At 50.0% G+C, this 15,413-nt stretch overlaps 1 protein-coding gene across 1 annotated transcript in view; it reads right to left on the bottom strand.

The window, feature by feature from the left end:
• The window catches only part of LOC132319072 (hydrocephalus-inducing protein homolog), a 45,956-nt gene that overhangs the window by 9,886 nt on the left and 20,657 nt on the right, over window positions 1-15,413 (bottom strand). Inside the window, exons 7-13 of the mRNA XM_059828818.1 lie at window positions 13,458-13,659; window positions 11,460-11,643; window positions 9,940-10,039; window positions 8,664-8,782; window positions 6,400-6,623; window positions 2,429-2,496; window positions 200-435 (exon numbers count right to left, since the gene is read on the bottom strand). Coding sequence (XP_059684801.1) covers window positions 200-435; window positions 2,429-2,496; window positions 6,400-6,623; window positions 8,664-8,782; window positions 9,940-10,039; window positions 11,460-11,643; window positions 13,458-13,659 — 1,133 coding nt within the window. The remainder of the gene's footprint in view (window positions 1-199; window positions 436-2,428; window positions 2,497-6,399; window positions 6,624-8,663; window positions 8,783-9,939; window positions 10,040-11,459; window positions 11,644-13,457; window positions 13,660-15,413) is intronic.

Raw genomic sequence — 15,413 nt, 5'->3', positions numbered from 1 at the left:
GTACAAGACCTTCCGCTTAGGATTTTGGAAACAAAACGGTGCTCCTTCTGAAACGTCCCAGAGTAACCCAGCCAACAAAAGCCTAACACTAATGCATATATCTTACTCGCGTTATGCTGGCAGCACTAAAGCCCTCTCATGCATCAGTGAAGCTTCAGCTCCACCTGCTGAAGCACGTATGGCCGGACTCTTCCCATACCTGGATATCCACGACCCCCTGGGAGCGGATGGTCCCTCTGCACGGCGTGATGGTAAATTCGGTTGGCTTCACAAGACCTTGGGCTCCCCTTCTCCAGTATGAGTGAGAGTTGTCCGACACAGGAACAAAACTGGTAACACTGGGCTCTCCCGAGCCGTCCCCAGGAATGCGAAGGTTGAAGGTCATGGGCACCAAGGAGGTGTTAGTGAGGCAACACGACAAGGTGCGAGGAAAGCCTAGGAAATGACACAAATACGAATTTACGCCCCAGTTATCCCCCTGAGTCCTGGTGTGAATATCCTGTTAGGATAAAACTGTGCCTGGAGTTTAGCTCTTTTCAGTCTGAATCACAGCTAGTTGAGAAGCTAAGCAAGGAATTGTCACTTAAGCTCTCTTTTATGCTGATCACAGAGATTGTTTCCTTGGCAATGCCCACTCTTAGCGATGCCGAACACCAGAGTTTTGTCTCTCTTTACCTGAGGAGCGCTCTCACATGCCCCAAAACCAGCATCAGTTATTTCTCGCTTATGACCGTACATCCAGACAGACCATTGATTCTGAAAATTCAGTCCGTAACATTCCCTGTTAACTCCACGAACACTCCCACAGTTTTCAATATATAAAAGCAGTGTATTGTCATCGAGGAGAAGCTCCAGTAAAAGAAAGGATGGATGCAATTGGCTACTACAGCACGATGCAAAGCACTCTAATGCAGTTTCTCTAGGCAGCATCCTCAAGGCATCTCCTGTTTGGTGGCAATCAGACTCAGCTCGTGACAACCTGCAGCCCACTTCACAGGAGGCAAGCCTGATGCTTGCTTAGAAATTAGCAGGAACCGTGTCTCACCTTACCTAACAAACGGGGACATCACATCCATGCTGCACACTGGCTTTGGTTACTGCCCGCAAGGGTTTACATCACTTTAGCTTGGATACTTGCTTTCCATAATGGAAAAGCAGTGATACAACCACACCTGGTGGGGATGTGCTGCAGAGACAGGACATCAGCCCACAACCTGCTCTGGAGTGGACATCTGCCTTGGACGGCCAGCTCTGTGAGAAGGAGACATCTCCCATGGCCTGCTTACCAAGCGTTACTTGAACACAGATGGGGAGGAAAACCAACTGCAGACACAGCAGGTAGTTCATCCATGCCCATCGACAGTGACCACTGCCCACCTCCAGCAACTACTCCAGCAGGGAGGCAGGAGACACACAGAAAGGACAAACACAGACTTCACAGTCCCAAAGGAGACCGAAGTCTCCAGATGCAGACAACAGTCAGCAGCAGAACTAAAAGAAGCAAAAATACAGTAGCTGCCTTCAGCTCAAAAGGCCTTATTAACGAAATCAGATTAAGTAGGATGAAGCTCCTATTACATAACCGTATTTCTGCCTGGTGCATTTCTGGTTTTATTTATTCAAAAGGAAATAAAGAAGTGGCAGAGTGGTGATGTAGGGAGGGGAGGAAGCAGCTCAGGAAAGGTAATGAGTTTTCTTAGAAAGTCCATGAGCAGCATGAAAACACAGAGGCATCCTGGGTGCAGAATGATAATGGCCCTTCAATCACAATTGATTTCACAATTCAACTTTAGAACATCTCAGTACAAAGCCTTTTGTGAGACGGAGGTGGAGAACGAGAATCTGCACTTTAATGGAGATGCTCTGGACGCTCAGCCACTGGCTCCATCAGCAGACCTGGGCTTTTGGCAGGGAAGGAGAAGGAGCCCAGATCTCAGAGGACATCAGTGCCCGATGCCGAGCTATTGCTTGGGCATATTACCTGGGAGGAGAGAATGAGGTGCCCTCACAGCACTCATCAACATCTCACACTGAAGGTCAGGTGGGGAAATGGTGCCCTCCCCTTGCAACACGCACATTCACCCAGAGCAGCTACAGGCTAGCATGGGGCTTCAACTCCCTTCTCCTGCAGTCCCATCCCCTGGGCCCTTCTGGCACAAGGACTTTCACAGCCATTCTGCTGCCAAGCATTGGGAGGTTGGGGCTGAACAGACTATGAGGGACACCAGAAAACACTGACTTTCTGTTCCTTTGGTCCTATCTGACCTCATGATGGCACAACACTGCCTAAGCCACCAGCAGCCCTGGTTTTAACACCTCGAAGGCTGCTACGGAGGAACACAAGTGACAAGTGCTCTTCTGTTCAGGTGCTCTGTTTTGGTCACGCACAGACCTCTCAACCTATGCTCCAAGCCCAGGGAACACTCACCGAAGGAGACGTCACCGAAGCGGAGGGAAGGTACGTTGAAATGAAAAGTCGGTCCGATGACACAGCCCCTGTGAGGACAAAGACAGGCAGAGGAGGCATTGGTTTGGTTAAAGAGAAATGCAAAGTGTTCGGCTTTCGTTACTGCTCGGAGGGATAAAAGCTGGTCTCAGCACCACAGCGGGTTTCAAATCAACCCGTCGCCTTTCTGCTCAGCACAGCATCCATGTGGACAGGAGACAGCCAAAGCAAAGTGGTCAGCAGCTGATAGCTGCTGATGTGCCTTAGGGCACCATCTCAGGCAGGGTATGCCCCCAAGTTGCTGCTGGCCTGATGAAGGACCCTGAACAAGTGATGGCTCCGTGCCTCAGTTTCCCCATCTGTAACGTGATGACACAGAGGTCTCCACGCAAAACTGGACCCATTGTACTAGCTTTGCCAGCTGCAGGTTCTCTGCTTTGGTATTTCTTTGCTGGAACTGGTATTCCCATGGAGTATATGAACATCTTGGCCTCAGATCATCTTGATCCATGCAATCATGAGGCATGCAGGATTTGGAGGCATGAAGCCAGGGGAGCTCCCAGACACCCACTGGCCACAACAACAGCAGCAACAGTTCTACACAGCGGACAGCTGAATCTTGGGGGAGAGGATCAGCTTGTCACCAGTGCACCAGCTGACACATCCAAGAGCAACACACGTCTCCAACCACCGAACACGGGTGTCTGAACCCACCACACCTCCTCACCTGTCCTTAAATTCAGCAGCCAGGCTCCAAACTCCAAAACTCACCAAAATCCCCTGAAATCAGCACTTGGAGCTGCACAACAGCCATTAATTTATTTCATGGCTGATGCCAATCAATGCCAGCTCTGCCTCTTAGTTAAAAATCAAGGACCACAGTGAACAGTGCCTTCTAGTTTTAGTCACAGGACTGCCACTGACTCTGTTTGGCACATGACCAGACTCAAGCATCCCGCAGGAGGGACCTGCGTTCATCTATGGTGTCCCATTTCCAGCATCCCTTTCTAAACACCAAAGAAACAAGCATTCAGGACCTTGTAAGGTTGGGTTCCTTCCCAAGAAGAATCACCTATGGTTTGGGCATCTTCTGATTGCATAGTCAAAAAGCCCTCAAAAACTGACTTTCAGGAGTTTCAATCCAATACTAATTCTCGATTCTTGGAGCTGAAGCAGTTCCTAAGACTAAGTCAGGGAGCAAATCCCTGATGATGATGATGAAGTTCCCTCTCCAAGGACCTCACATAACCAGACCTAACCGCCCAAGCCCTAACACCTTGCTTTGGACACAGCAAAGGGAGCAGGCATGCTTTCCGCCACAGCACTTGCCACGAGACGATGGAAAACTACCTCCAAACCAACCATGACTGGGGATCACACTGGGAAAATGCCAAGGATGAGCCTTGCCAGGCAAGCGGAGAAATGGCTGCCATTTCTGCTGAGTGTGCCGTATCTGTGCTCAGGGAAGTTAAACCTGAATGACTGCCCAGAAGGCTCGAGCAAGGAGCCAACCAGAGCCCTGTGCACCACAGCTCACAACAGTACAGCTTGCAAAAAAAAATGGGGGAAAAGGCGGTGGTTTTGGCAACTACCGCGTTTTACAGTAGCACTTGTGAATAATGCACTTGTGAAGGGAGATCAGGGTCCTTGCAGAGCACGAAGGATAACACAAGGTGGGAGAGGAACCGCTTCAACACTCATCCCCATTCCTTCCTTCCTTTGCAACCCAGTCTCCCACCAGCCAGCTCGCCTCCATTCAAAAGAGCTGGGAGTTTTTCTCCATGGAGGACTAAATCCAGTGCTTAAAACTTCCCAACGAGGGAGGCTCAGCTTCACCTGGTGGGTGGACATCTCAAAGGCCTTTGAAAACAAACAGCTTGAGCTGTGGGCCTGGAGAATGAGAGATAAGGACTGGATAGGGATGCTTGAAACTAAGGCAAGGCAGAAATCAAGGAGGCAGATGACATCTCAGAGCAGAGTGGACTGCAATGAGAATTACTGCTGAGGGACAGCTGTACCGGAGCAGGTGGGCATGCTGGGGTACCCTCAGATGGGCTGCATAGGAGCCACCACCTAGAAAGGAGGAATACAAGGATGGGGAAGAAATAAATAAAGAAGAACCAGCAATCCTCTTTCACTGAGACATAAGGTCTGCACCGAGCTCAGGGCCGTGCTGGCAGAACAGGGCAGAGCGGCCACAGAGAAGGGGAGGACATGCTGGGCACTGGCAGCCAGGGCACCAGTGGGGAAAAAAGGACCACTTCAGCCAGCCCCAAAGCTCCAGAGCACCCAGCATCAGCTTCCCTGCCTACACCACATGATCCCAGCAGCTCGTGGTTAAGACTTGCTGGGACAAGTTCGCATGCTGCTGTCGTCCTGAGAAATGAGCTGTGGTCCTGAGAAATGAGCTTTGCCTCTCCTTTCATCAGCTTTTTTTTTCCCCCTTCTCCCCTCTTGCTCGGTCAGGATTCTCTTTTGCAATGGCACCAGCCCAGGGGATGATGCCCGAGTCCTTGTGACAGTACTTGCTCCAGAGCTTCCTGTCTCCTGCATCAGCACGTTTCTGGCTGCAGAAAGGAGGTACCGTAGCACTCACTGCACAAGAGCCGGGAGGACAGCTTGTCCCAACGCATTAGCATGAGAGATGATGTTGAGGCTGCTGCTACCCATTTTGTATGGAATGTTAACAGAGGATTTTAAAAACACTGCTTCTGGCTGCAGAATCACCCAGGCTGGCCCCTCTCCAAAGCCCTCTTGGCCCTGCTGGGTGTTCAGGGGGACGTCCCAGACCGTCTACTGCCCAAAGCTGATACCATCACACTGTCTGCCATGGCCCAAGGGGGAATGAGCTACCTGTAGCAAGGAGTCACTTCAGCTCCTGGGTACCGGGACAGGGCAGCAGGCATCTCCACACCTTTCCCGTACGGCCTCCAGTCAAACTTTTTTCCAGCACGGGTAGTCACTTAAAGCCCCACGGTCCTCACACAGAGATGTCAAAGGGTCACAAAAGGAATCTGCTGCTGCCAAATTCTGGGCAAACAGTGTCCTAGAAAGTCACAGAGCCACCCTGGCTCAACCATGAAGGCAAAGCTGCTTCCCAGAGGAACCCAAGACTTTGAAAGTTAAACTGCGTATTGAGAGCAGAGGAAGCATGGTCACAGGTGGCCAGCAGCTCAAGGGAGGTGATTCTGCCCCTCTACTTGGCTCTGGTGAGACCCCACCTGCAGTACTGGGTCCAGCTCTGGAGTCCTCAGCACAGGAAAGACACGGACCTGTTGAGGCAGGTCCAGAGGAGGGACACGAAAACTATCAGAGCGATGCAACACCTCTCCTATGAAGAAAGGCTGAGAGAGTTGGGGTTGGTCAGCCTGCAGAAGAGAAGGCTCCGGGGAGACCTTCTTGTGGCCTTTCAATACTTAAAGGGGGCTTATAAGAAAGACGGGGACAGACTTTTTAGCAGGGCCTGTAGCGATAGGACAAGGGGTAATGGCTTTAAACTGAAAGAGGGTAGATTTAGACTAGATAGAAGGAAGAAATATTTTACAATGAGGGTGGTGAGGCACTGGCACAGGTTGCCCAGAGAGGTGGTAGATGGAAACGTTCAAGGTCAGGCTGGACGGGGCTCTGAACAAGCTGGTCTACTTGAAGATGTCCCTGCTCACTGCAGGGGGGTTGGACTAGATGACCTTTAAAGGTCCCTTCCAACCCAAACCATTCTATGATTCCCTCTCGCAGACAATTACACTTTCTTGGCTGCTGCAATTGCAAGGTTCAAACTGGAGTCAAGGTTAAAAAGCCTTGGCTCTTAGTGGGGGGGTGCTAGGATCTGAGCCAAGACAAAGACCTTAGACAACCCCTTTTTTCTCTGCTCCATCATAAAATGAGGTAGGGGGGAGCTGATTACCCAGAGAGAGCTACAGATGTGCCCACCAAGCTCCTATAACCCTCCTCACCTGATAGTCAAGGTCACAGGCTCAGGGGATCCATTCACACTGAACTTGAATTCTTCTGTGAACTGCCCCAGGATGGTGGAACTGAAGGAGATCCGGATCACCTGGAGCCCGTCTGGCAAAATGGTGCCCTCCTGGGGCAGAAAGGTGAAGCAGGAGCCCAGAGCTGTAGCTGGAGGGACCAACTGGAAGAAAGCATCGATGGCTCCTTTGTTAAACAGGACCGCCTGCAGCAGCAAGAAAGCGAAATGGAAATACATAAGGAATCTTCCTTTCTCACACAAGGCTGACTTGTTTTCCCATTAAACAAGTAACATCTGTAAAAAGACAGAAGACGCCGTGTGCTGCTGCTTGGCAGAAGCCAAAGAATATGCAACAGGACAAGTTCTGCCTTTGGGTTTTTACATGCAAAGCAGTGATAACTTCATCTAAACAGAGTCACGCTGGGTTTATTCTACTGATACAGAGCAGTCCACTCTGACTTGCAGTGCAGAGGACCTGCTCAGCATCAGCGAGTTGATTCAGACCTGTCCCTAAGAGCAACGAAGGGCGGTTACTAGCGGGTCATCACACAACTGCTTCTGCTCCTGATGAGCCTGGTCCTGCCAAGGGCAGAACATGGGCAGCTTCCACTGCAGCCAACAAGTTCACTGCATGCAGAAGACCCCTCAGGCCAGCACTATAACCAACTTCAGAAGCACTCCCCAACTCTGCTACAGTATAGAAGTTAGGTTTCTCTTCTTTCTTCTTTAAGGTGATACTTTCTTAGTCTTTGCTCCAACAGACATGTCAGGAAAGAATGAGCGTGAGGTGCATAGCAGCTCCATCTATTCCAAAGAAATTCTCTTTCCTAAATATACACAGCCACCATCTAAGATTTTACCATTACTGGAATAAACTGCAAATTTAGAACCAAGCCGTATTTTGTTGAATGCTCGAGAGATCTACTGCCTCAAACAAGTAACACAATCCCGCAGCGTTTGTTGAAATTCAGCTCTTTTCATGTTGGGCGAGAAATGCCCACATCTGCCTGTGAGTACCAGCACGCTGTCCATCACCAACAAACCTACCCAAAGCAAAGCTGTAAAGTTTCTGATTGCTGCAGGGTGAAATCCTGCCATCTCCGTGGACTTAGCTATCTGCTTTCAATTTCTTTTCCCTAATTTTTGTCCTTGCAAAACCTGTCAGAAAAACTGAGACAGAAGCATAGAAACATCCTTTGTTTTTCAACTTTGCAGCTGCTGCTGAAAATAGGCATGTATTCAAACTCCACAATGGTAACTTGAACACTACTCTCGCCTCTTGTGTGTTTTACACCTTCGTTACAAATTGCACTTAGGGATCCGACGCTGAGCTGAGGTTTACCTCCAGTCTAGCTGCTTAGGAAAGCACTAACAGCTTCATCTACTTCATCACATTTTCTCAAGTAATGAAAATCATAAATTGATAGAGAGAGAATCAATAAAGTATCAGCATTAAAAATGCACAGAGCACACAATATTTCCATAAGAAAACACCTTAATCTGTCCTTCCCTGCCACAGTCAAGGTTTTGAAAGTGTCTGGCATGATGTATTGCCTCATCTTCTACCTCTTTCACTTGCTCTATCTTTTTTTTTGCAGAAGACTTGACACCATTGGGGGGAGGCAAATATATAGAAAGTGCCTTTGCTTCATTTCCAGAAATGCTTTGCTCTTCGTAGAGCCAGAGGTGCACCAAGCCCGAAGTGTGGTGAGGGGCTCGTCAGCGAGGGGAAGCACTCCCAATTTCTTTCCTAGGGACAGCTCGGAGCCAGGAGGCTGGACGGCTTTCCTCTGACTCCCAGGAATCGGTAGGATGCACTTAACTGAAAACTCTTTGCAAGGGACTTGAGTTCAAACACAGTAAATTTGTTCCAGCTGCTTTTTAAGAGCCAGAGTACAAAGGTGCTTTGCATCTAGGGCTGAAACAAAAGCCTCTGAATACTTCTCTTTTTGACCCAGTGCTGCTTTCATGTGTCAAGGCGGGTTTTCTTGCATGAAGCCTCCCAGCTGATCTCAAATGGAGATTGCCAAAAAGCAGGGACTAGGGCTTCACGAAAATATACACCTTTCAGACCCCACCAAAAGTATCCAGATTCTGTGAAACCCCCCAAACTTGACTCGTATGTCAAATATTCCCTGCTCACAACTGCCTCAGTTGCCAGGAATCCCCCAGGTCCACGAGGCTCAGCGTTGCCCCGGGAGCCATGAGGATCCAGCCCAACCCCTGCAAACCCCTCCTGCTCACCTCATAGCTGTGGGCTGATCCAATGAAAACCTTCCCGATGTCCAGCTGGTCAAAGTTGAAGCGGAGCCGGGGCCCTATGCCTTCACCTTTGATGCGCAGGGGCAGCCTGGCCTCTCGGCCTGGGGAGAGATTGCCGTTTCAGTACAGTAATTCCCTCTGTTGCCCTGGATTTTCCAGCCTGCCTCAATGCTAGTCCCTGACTCCAAGATGGATGGGACCGGCTCTAGATGCTCCAGGGAGAAGATACGGGACCCTTCTCCTCCCTCAGGACATATGCCCTTGGGCTGGTTTCTAATTTAGTGATCAGTTTGCACCCTGAAAACGGGATGCTGAGTTTAAAACACGATCTCTGAATTTCTTCCCACACACTTAGATGAGCTTTGAAATCCATTCAGTGAAGGCACAAAGCTCACAAAACAGAACTGAAGATAAAAATCTGCCATCTATACTGATGCAATCAGAGACAACAGCACAGGAGCCGAGAAGTACGAGCCCAAGCAAGGCGAAGCTCCCTGCTAACGGCCATACGCACATCAACAGTAACCGCTCCCAGAAGACGACTTGACAGCACTTCCGTAAGACAGGATGGGCATAAAGCTTGTCTAGCGGACTGCTCGGATTCCGATTCCCAGGGAGGACGTTCACCCTGCTGAGTACAGCAAGGCCTGTGCAACGCTACCCGTATGCACCATAGACGCTGAGCCACGAGGTGACAATTCCCACGCAGGGAGAGAAGCACGGGCTGGCCAGAAGTGGTCTTTTCGCAGACACCCCGCGCTCAGCGGGGCTCAGTCACCTGAGGTCTGACAGCATCTGGGGAGCGGGAGGTGATCCAGGATCTGGGAGCACATTTGTAACTCAGCTCCTGCTGCCTCAGGCGTCTGATGATGCATCCGTGTAATAAAGATTCATCTTGCAAGTATATGGTCTATAGGGGCTTAGTGCTCGTCCACGAAAGCTGTTCTGCTGTGTCATTCTTTGGCCTTTTCAGGCACCTTACAGCAGAGCAAATGCTGGCAAACCCATGGCATGAAAGCTTATCCCTTCACTGCCTTGGTTGGTCTGGGATCAGTGATCCAAGCTTGTAGCCAGGCATCGCGAGGGCTGGCCTTGGACAGGAGATCACCTGGAAACCGCAGGGACAGCGGGCATGTGCCAGCCCTGACCTGCTGACCACCCACCCTTCCCAGCAACTACATGAGAACCGAGGGGGCTGGAAGACTATTTGTGCCTCGCCTTCACCATGGGTAACAGAAGCAGGAGAAAGGAGCTGTACCTGAGATTTCACAGTAGACCGCTTGTTGATACACTCTGGCTTCTCGGGGTTTAAAGATCACCTTGATTTCAGCCGAAGAATTTGGCCAGACATCTCCCTCCTAAAACAGAAGCAGACAGAAAACCATTTATCTTCAAACGTTACATGTCTTGTTTTCAACCACAGCCCTGTAGCCTATATTTAGAGCATCAGTGAAGAGCAAGGAGCAAGCAACACTTGCCAACAAAATTTATAAGAGAGTCTGGAAGCAGCTGCAAAAAACTGTCCCAAGTCCCTTACCTTTACTGGCACCCGGGAGAGGCATTTTGTTAAATTAGGTCTACAACGAAGCAACCCAACTGGCAAACAAATTCCAGCAAATCAAGCAGGATTTCTTCAGAGGTACCAGCCAGTCTAAGGAAAAGGGACCTGGCTACACTTCATGTCTGTACATCATTACATGGAGTACCAGCACGCAGTACTGTGGGCAGCCAGACTTCTGGACCTCACCTTAATGCACTTCAGGAGCTCAAGGGGGGGTTGAGCTAGTTCTGCAGTCATACTCCAACTGTAACGAAGCAGGAGCCCTGGGACACACTCCAAAATCAACTCTAATGCATCGCACGATGCCCTTCATGCTCAGCTCATCAGCTCCCACTCTACAATACTCCTACTGCTCTGACACAGTCTCTTGGTCACACCATGCTGCTGTCAGCTACAGTGGTGTGAAACTGCAGTTGTGCTGACATTGCTGGCTCTCAGCCTTCAATGGGCTAAAGGAGTAACCAAGAAGAGAACACGATCCCCTTCCTTGGTTAAAAAAAAAAAAAATTAGTTTCACCTATTTTAAAAAAAGAAGAGGTTGGGCTTATTCTAGGGTTCACTCCAAGATGAGAAGGGATTTTGCACTGCTCAGGCAGCAGGCATTCTTCGCCTCAGACCATGCAAATACTCAGAATCAGAGCTCTGGTTGATTGAAGGACATGGGGTTTTGCTTGCAGAAACAGAAAAGCAAAGATTTTTCTGTACCTATGTGCCATACAACTCAAAAAAAACCCCTGCCAGTCTTGTGTCCAGGCTCACAGATGCCATTGGAAGGGAGATTCAGACATGGTGTAAGTCCAGCTTATACAAAGGGATTGGTGTTTCCATGACTAAACTTGGGCTGAATTTGGCCTCCTTTCCACACAGGACCATTTCATTCTTCAGGTCAATATGTGAACTGACAATGCTCTAATACCCTTTGTTACTGCCCATACAGTATGCGTCAGGTGTGCCCTTACATATAATAATCAATACCCCTGAGCACTTTAAGAGCACTTATTTATAGCCCTTGCAGTAGCTCAGCTTTAGGCAGGCTCTCGCTGCCTGTCAGGAGCCCGCAGTTCAGAAGTGGTTTTTGTAACAAGCTCTCCCAGCCTCACCAGAAACCTGACCTTTTCTCTCGGCACGTCAAGGCAGCTGATGCAGGGATCTGCCAAGTGACCTCATTCAGGGGGGAGCAGGAGGAGGAGGAGGGGAGGTTCTCAGCTACAGCTTACCATCGGCTCAATGGTGAAGACATCATCGGAGAATAGCATGGAGTCTCCTTGCACCTTTGCCCTCTGGTTCCGGAAGGTGCGGGAGAGAAGGGAAAGGCGTTCTCGGAGAGTGGGGTCCACCGTGCACTCCTTGAGGAAGCAATCCGTCCTGTCCTCTTCCTGCCTCTGCAGCCTGCGACACAGCCTGCGGCCACGGGGAGAGACAAACCAAACAGATAATTCAATAAGCAACATATTTGCAGAGACTGCCGGGTAAGTGCAGGGGCAGCAATGCACTCGGGGAGGAACAGCAGCACCAGCAGCAGCTCAGCAAGGGGCTGACCCCGAGCCATGGGGTCCCAAATGGATCAGATGATCACTTGTTGCTCCCTGGCGTGGCAGGTAGTTTTACTCCACACTCACAAGTTAAGAAGAGGTTTTGGAAAGCTAGCAGCCCTCAAGAGAGCCTCCTGGCTCAAAGCCACTGCCACAACTGATGGAGAATCCACCAACCTCAACTGCCTTTTCCCACCATAGAGCTGCTCGGGGGAGGCAGATAAAGATCAAGGAGCACCCACTGCAGGGCTTCACTGGCAAGGGGAGAAGCACCTGGGGTTCAGCTGCAGGTTACGAGCATCACTCTTTTTCCTTCTTTTTGGACCAGCGGGGATAAGCAAACAATGCCTGCTCCCAGTTCCCTATACTGCCTTCCACCAGGGGATCCCTGCTTCTCTCACAGCAGGACAGTGGCCTTAGAGCTATGACCGTCCCTAAGACTTCCAAGTAAGGAAGAACAAAACCTCCTGCTCAGACTCTAAGACACAAACTGGCACGAGATCAAATGTAATTGGAAAAAAAGAAAAAAAGAAAAATCCAGTTGAAGTCTACTGTGGGGAAACCTGGTTACTTCTGAGGGGAAAGAGGAACACTCAGGGTCCAGGCTGAGACAGGCAGCTGGGAAGAGATGGTAAAGGAATGGGCCAGGGAAGTACCAAGAGAAGGTCAGGAGGTTTCCTTTCAACACACTGAGCGTGCACAGAAGTCACACACTGTGTCATTAAAAAGAGAGAACAGTGGAAAACTAGTTTTGCCCTTCAAGGCATTTCTGACCTAATTACGTTGCACTTTATTTGCTCAGAGGCCCTCAGAAAGTGCTCCACTTTAAGGCAGTTTCCTGATCAGCTATGGGTTCACACTAACTCCTATATACCTACATCCATCCAAGTCTGAAAAGTCACACAAGGATTCCCTAAATCACCCAAGCTTTGAAGTGTCATTTCCAATTCACCCCCCCGGGCTGCAAGTGTTTCTCTGCTGCCTGAAATGGGAATTTCAAAGCTTGAGCAAAGACACACTTTCAAGAACCTGCCCCATCTCTCACCACCATGAAGACATGGGTGGCTGAAGCCCAAATGCACTTCCAGGTCCTGTGCTGCCCTACCTTCCCTGCAGAACCCTCCACCTCCAAACTCTCCCCAGCCTCGAAGGAAGGGCACAAATATCTCCTTGTGCTGGAAACCAGGGCAGCACAAGGCAATTAACACCCTACAGCAGGGTGGCCTCAACTTTCACCCTACCCTGCACATTGCTGGAAAAGGAGCCTGCCACCTTATCAAAGCTGGAGGGGAAGAAACTGCAGTGACTATCGTAATAGTTATGTTATCTGCAGCTACATTACGTCCCAGGTAACGAGTGCTGACACTTTCCTCAGCCTCATGGACCCTCTGTAGCCCAGGGATGTCTGGACCTCAGTGGTTTGTGCTCCCACAAACCACCAATTTGCTATCCAGTCATTGCAACCAACCTTTCCTCTCCAAAACATCTTCCTCAGCTGGAGTATGGGTGGAACTGGAATGGGAAGTGCTGAGCTCCAGTACCCTGAAGCTCAGTGACACGCACCCTGATGCTGGGGATGGTTTACCTGTCCTAAACCATTCAAAAGCACCAACACCCCTGAGCCCACACGTCAGTTTTACCCTTGGGCAGCGTATCTTATGGAAGCGAATCTTTCAAACGAACCTCAGCTTCCGCTGATCCTCCTCTTCCTGTGTAGCAAAAGCCTTCCACTGGAAGTGGGCTATGATTTCACTCCGATTCTGGATGACCACGGATCCGTGGTTTGACAGCGAGAGGTAAGTCTTCTCAACTGCCAAGGAGTTCCTGTCTAGCCTGATGTTGACATCTCCAGCTGCTCCATAAAGGCTTGTGTGAACATCTTCACCTGCAACAAAGCAAAGGGCAGTCTTTGCTCACCTCACTTGCTGATGGAAGTACCAGGAACAGAGCAAACCACAGGTAACAGAAGAAAGTGTTACAGCTTTTAGCTGTATTAGCAGTTCCACGGATCAGCACATTTATCTCATCCTGATAGCTGCCTGTGTACAGCACAAGGATGTCCTGGACACCATCTAAACCACCTTATTTCTGGGTGTGTTTGTAGAGGTTTATCCCCAACGTGACAGCATTTACAGTGAGATTTTTCAGACGTGCCCAGGTGGCCTTTGGGTTGCCATCCCACTCAGGTCATGGGGAATGCTGCATCAAAGTCATTCAGGTGACTCTGAGGAGTCCCACCACAGTCATAGCTTGACCAGGGTCTCCTGCAGGCACACCACCAGTGGTGGGTCTCTCCTGAGGATCCCTTGTTGCTGGCAAGCAAAGATGCCTGGGGGCATGTGGGCAGAAAAGGGAGGTTCAGAGGAACAAGTGAAGGGACAGCCCACCGCAGGATGGCACGCAGAAGAGAACTTCACTGTATTGTAGAAGCAGTACCCTCAACTTTCTGTTTGTGAAGATATGTCAAAATGAGACTGGTAGGGCACGGCCCTCACCAGCCCGCCCATTACAGTCCTGCAAGCCCACTTCTTCAGCCTGGATCCTGTTGCTTATGCCTGAGGGTGCAAGTCTACGCTGCATATTCCCAAGCTATTCAACGACCAGAGCGAGGACATCTTTGCTTTCCACCTCAGACCAAGCTGAAGAGGAGAGAGCCTTGCCTGTGCACATCAACTGATTAATGGCTGGAGTCTTGCTGGGGTACCTGCCAGCATCGCACCCTCCAGAACAGACTCCCACCAAAGGCTCCCTCATTCCCAGAGCTTTCAAACCTTCATTCTTCCCAACCAAGGAACTCCTGGGAGTCAACCGAGCTCAAACATCACTACCAAGCCCACTCTTCCTGTTGTGGGTGAGTGTTTCCCAGGTGAGATGCAAACAGCAAACATCAGACATGCTCTCCAGAAATGGCATTTCTAGGGAGTGGTGCTTAAAGCCTCCGAGCCAGCCCCGACTGACAAGCGCAGCAGCCCGGCCATGGCCTGGAGGGCATCCCTCTGCAAAGGCAGAGCCTTCTTCTCACTGCAGGGCTTACAGCAAGGCAGCCAGGGGATGGACCTGCCTTTAAAAGGCTGCCATGCAACACCACAAGGGGAGAGCTGGACGGACTCCTTCAATCCTAAGCCAGGCAACACAGCAGAATCCCATTCATTCTGGGAGCCGGGTTGGGGAATGAGGCAAGACTCGCCCTTAAAACAGTAGATCTCTACGGTCAGTCATTCATCTCTGCACATGGAGAATTCAGCCTTCATGCCTGTACAATCCTCAATTTCTTTGCTCTTAAGGGAGTCTGGAGTGGCAGGGATTTGTGGCCAGAGCTGAGTTACGTTGGGAGAACACCAGCAATGTTTCCAAGGACTGGACAATCTGCCTCCTAGAATGGACAATTTAGCATATAAAAATCACTGAACTTCAGAAGAGTTACAGAGACGGCCATGCTTTATAAGCATTACCTTTCCCCTGCGCTGAATCCTCGGCATACATTGGCAAGCAGATGAGCCAGGACCCAAGAAATGGAAGATAGAGAGGCACAGTGCTTCGAGCATGCACAACTCAGGTTTATGGAAACACAAGCTAATCCTCCACAACGATCAAGACAAACTACTACGAAATAAACACTATGAAAACTGTCACCTCACT

This window comes from Gavia stellata, chromosome 24 (genome assembly GCF_030936135.1).
Source record: "Gavia stellata isolate bGavSte3 chromosome 24, bGavSte3.hap2, whole genome shotgun sequence".
NCBI classification, from domain to species: Eukaryota; Metazoa; Chordata; class Aves; order Gaviiformes; family Gaviidae; genus Gavia; species Gavia stellata.
This window is presented reverse-complemented; position numbering and strand designations above follow the sequence as displayed.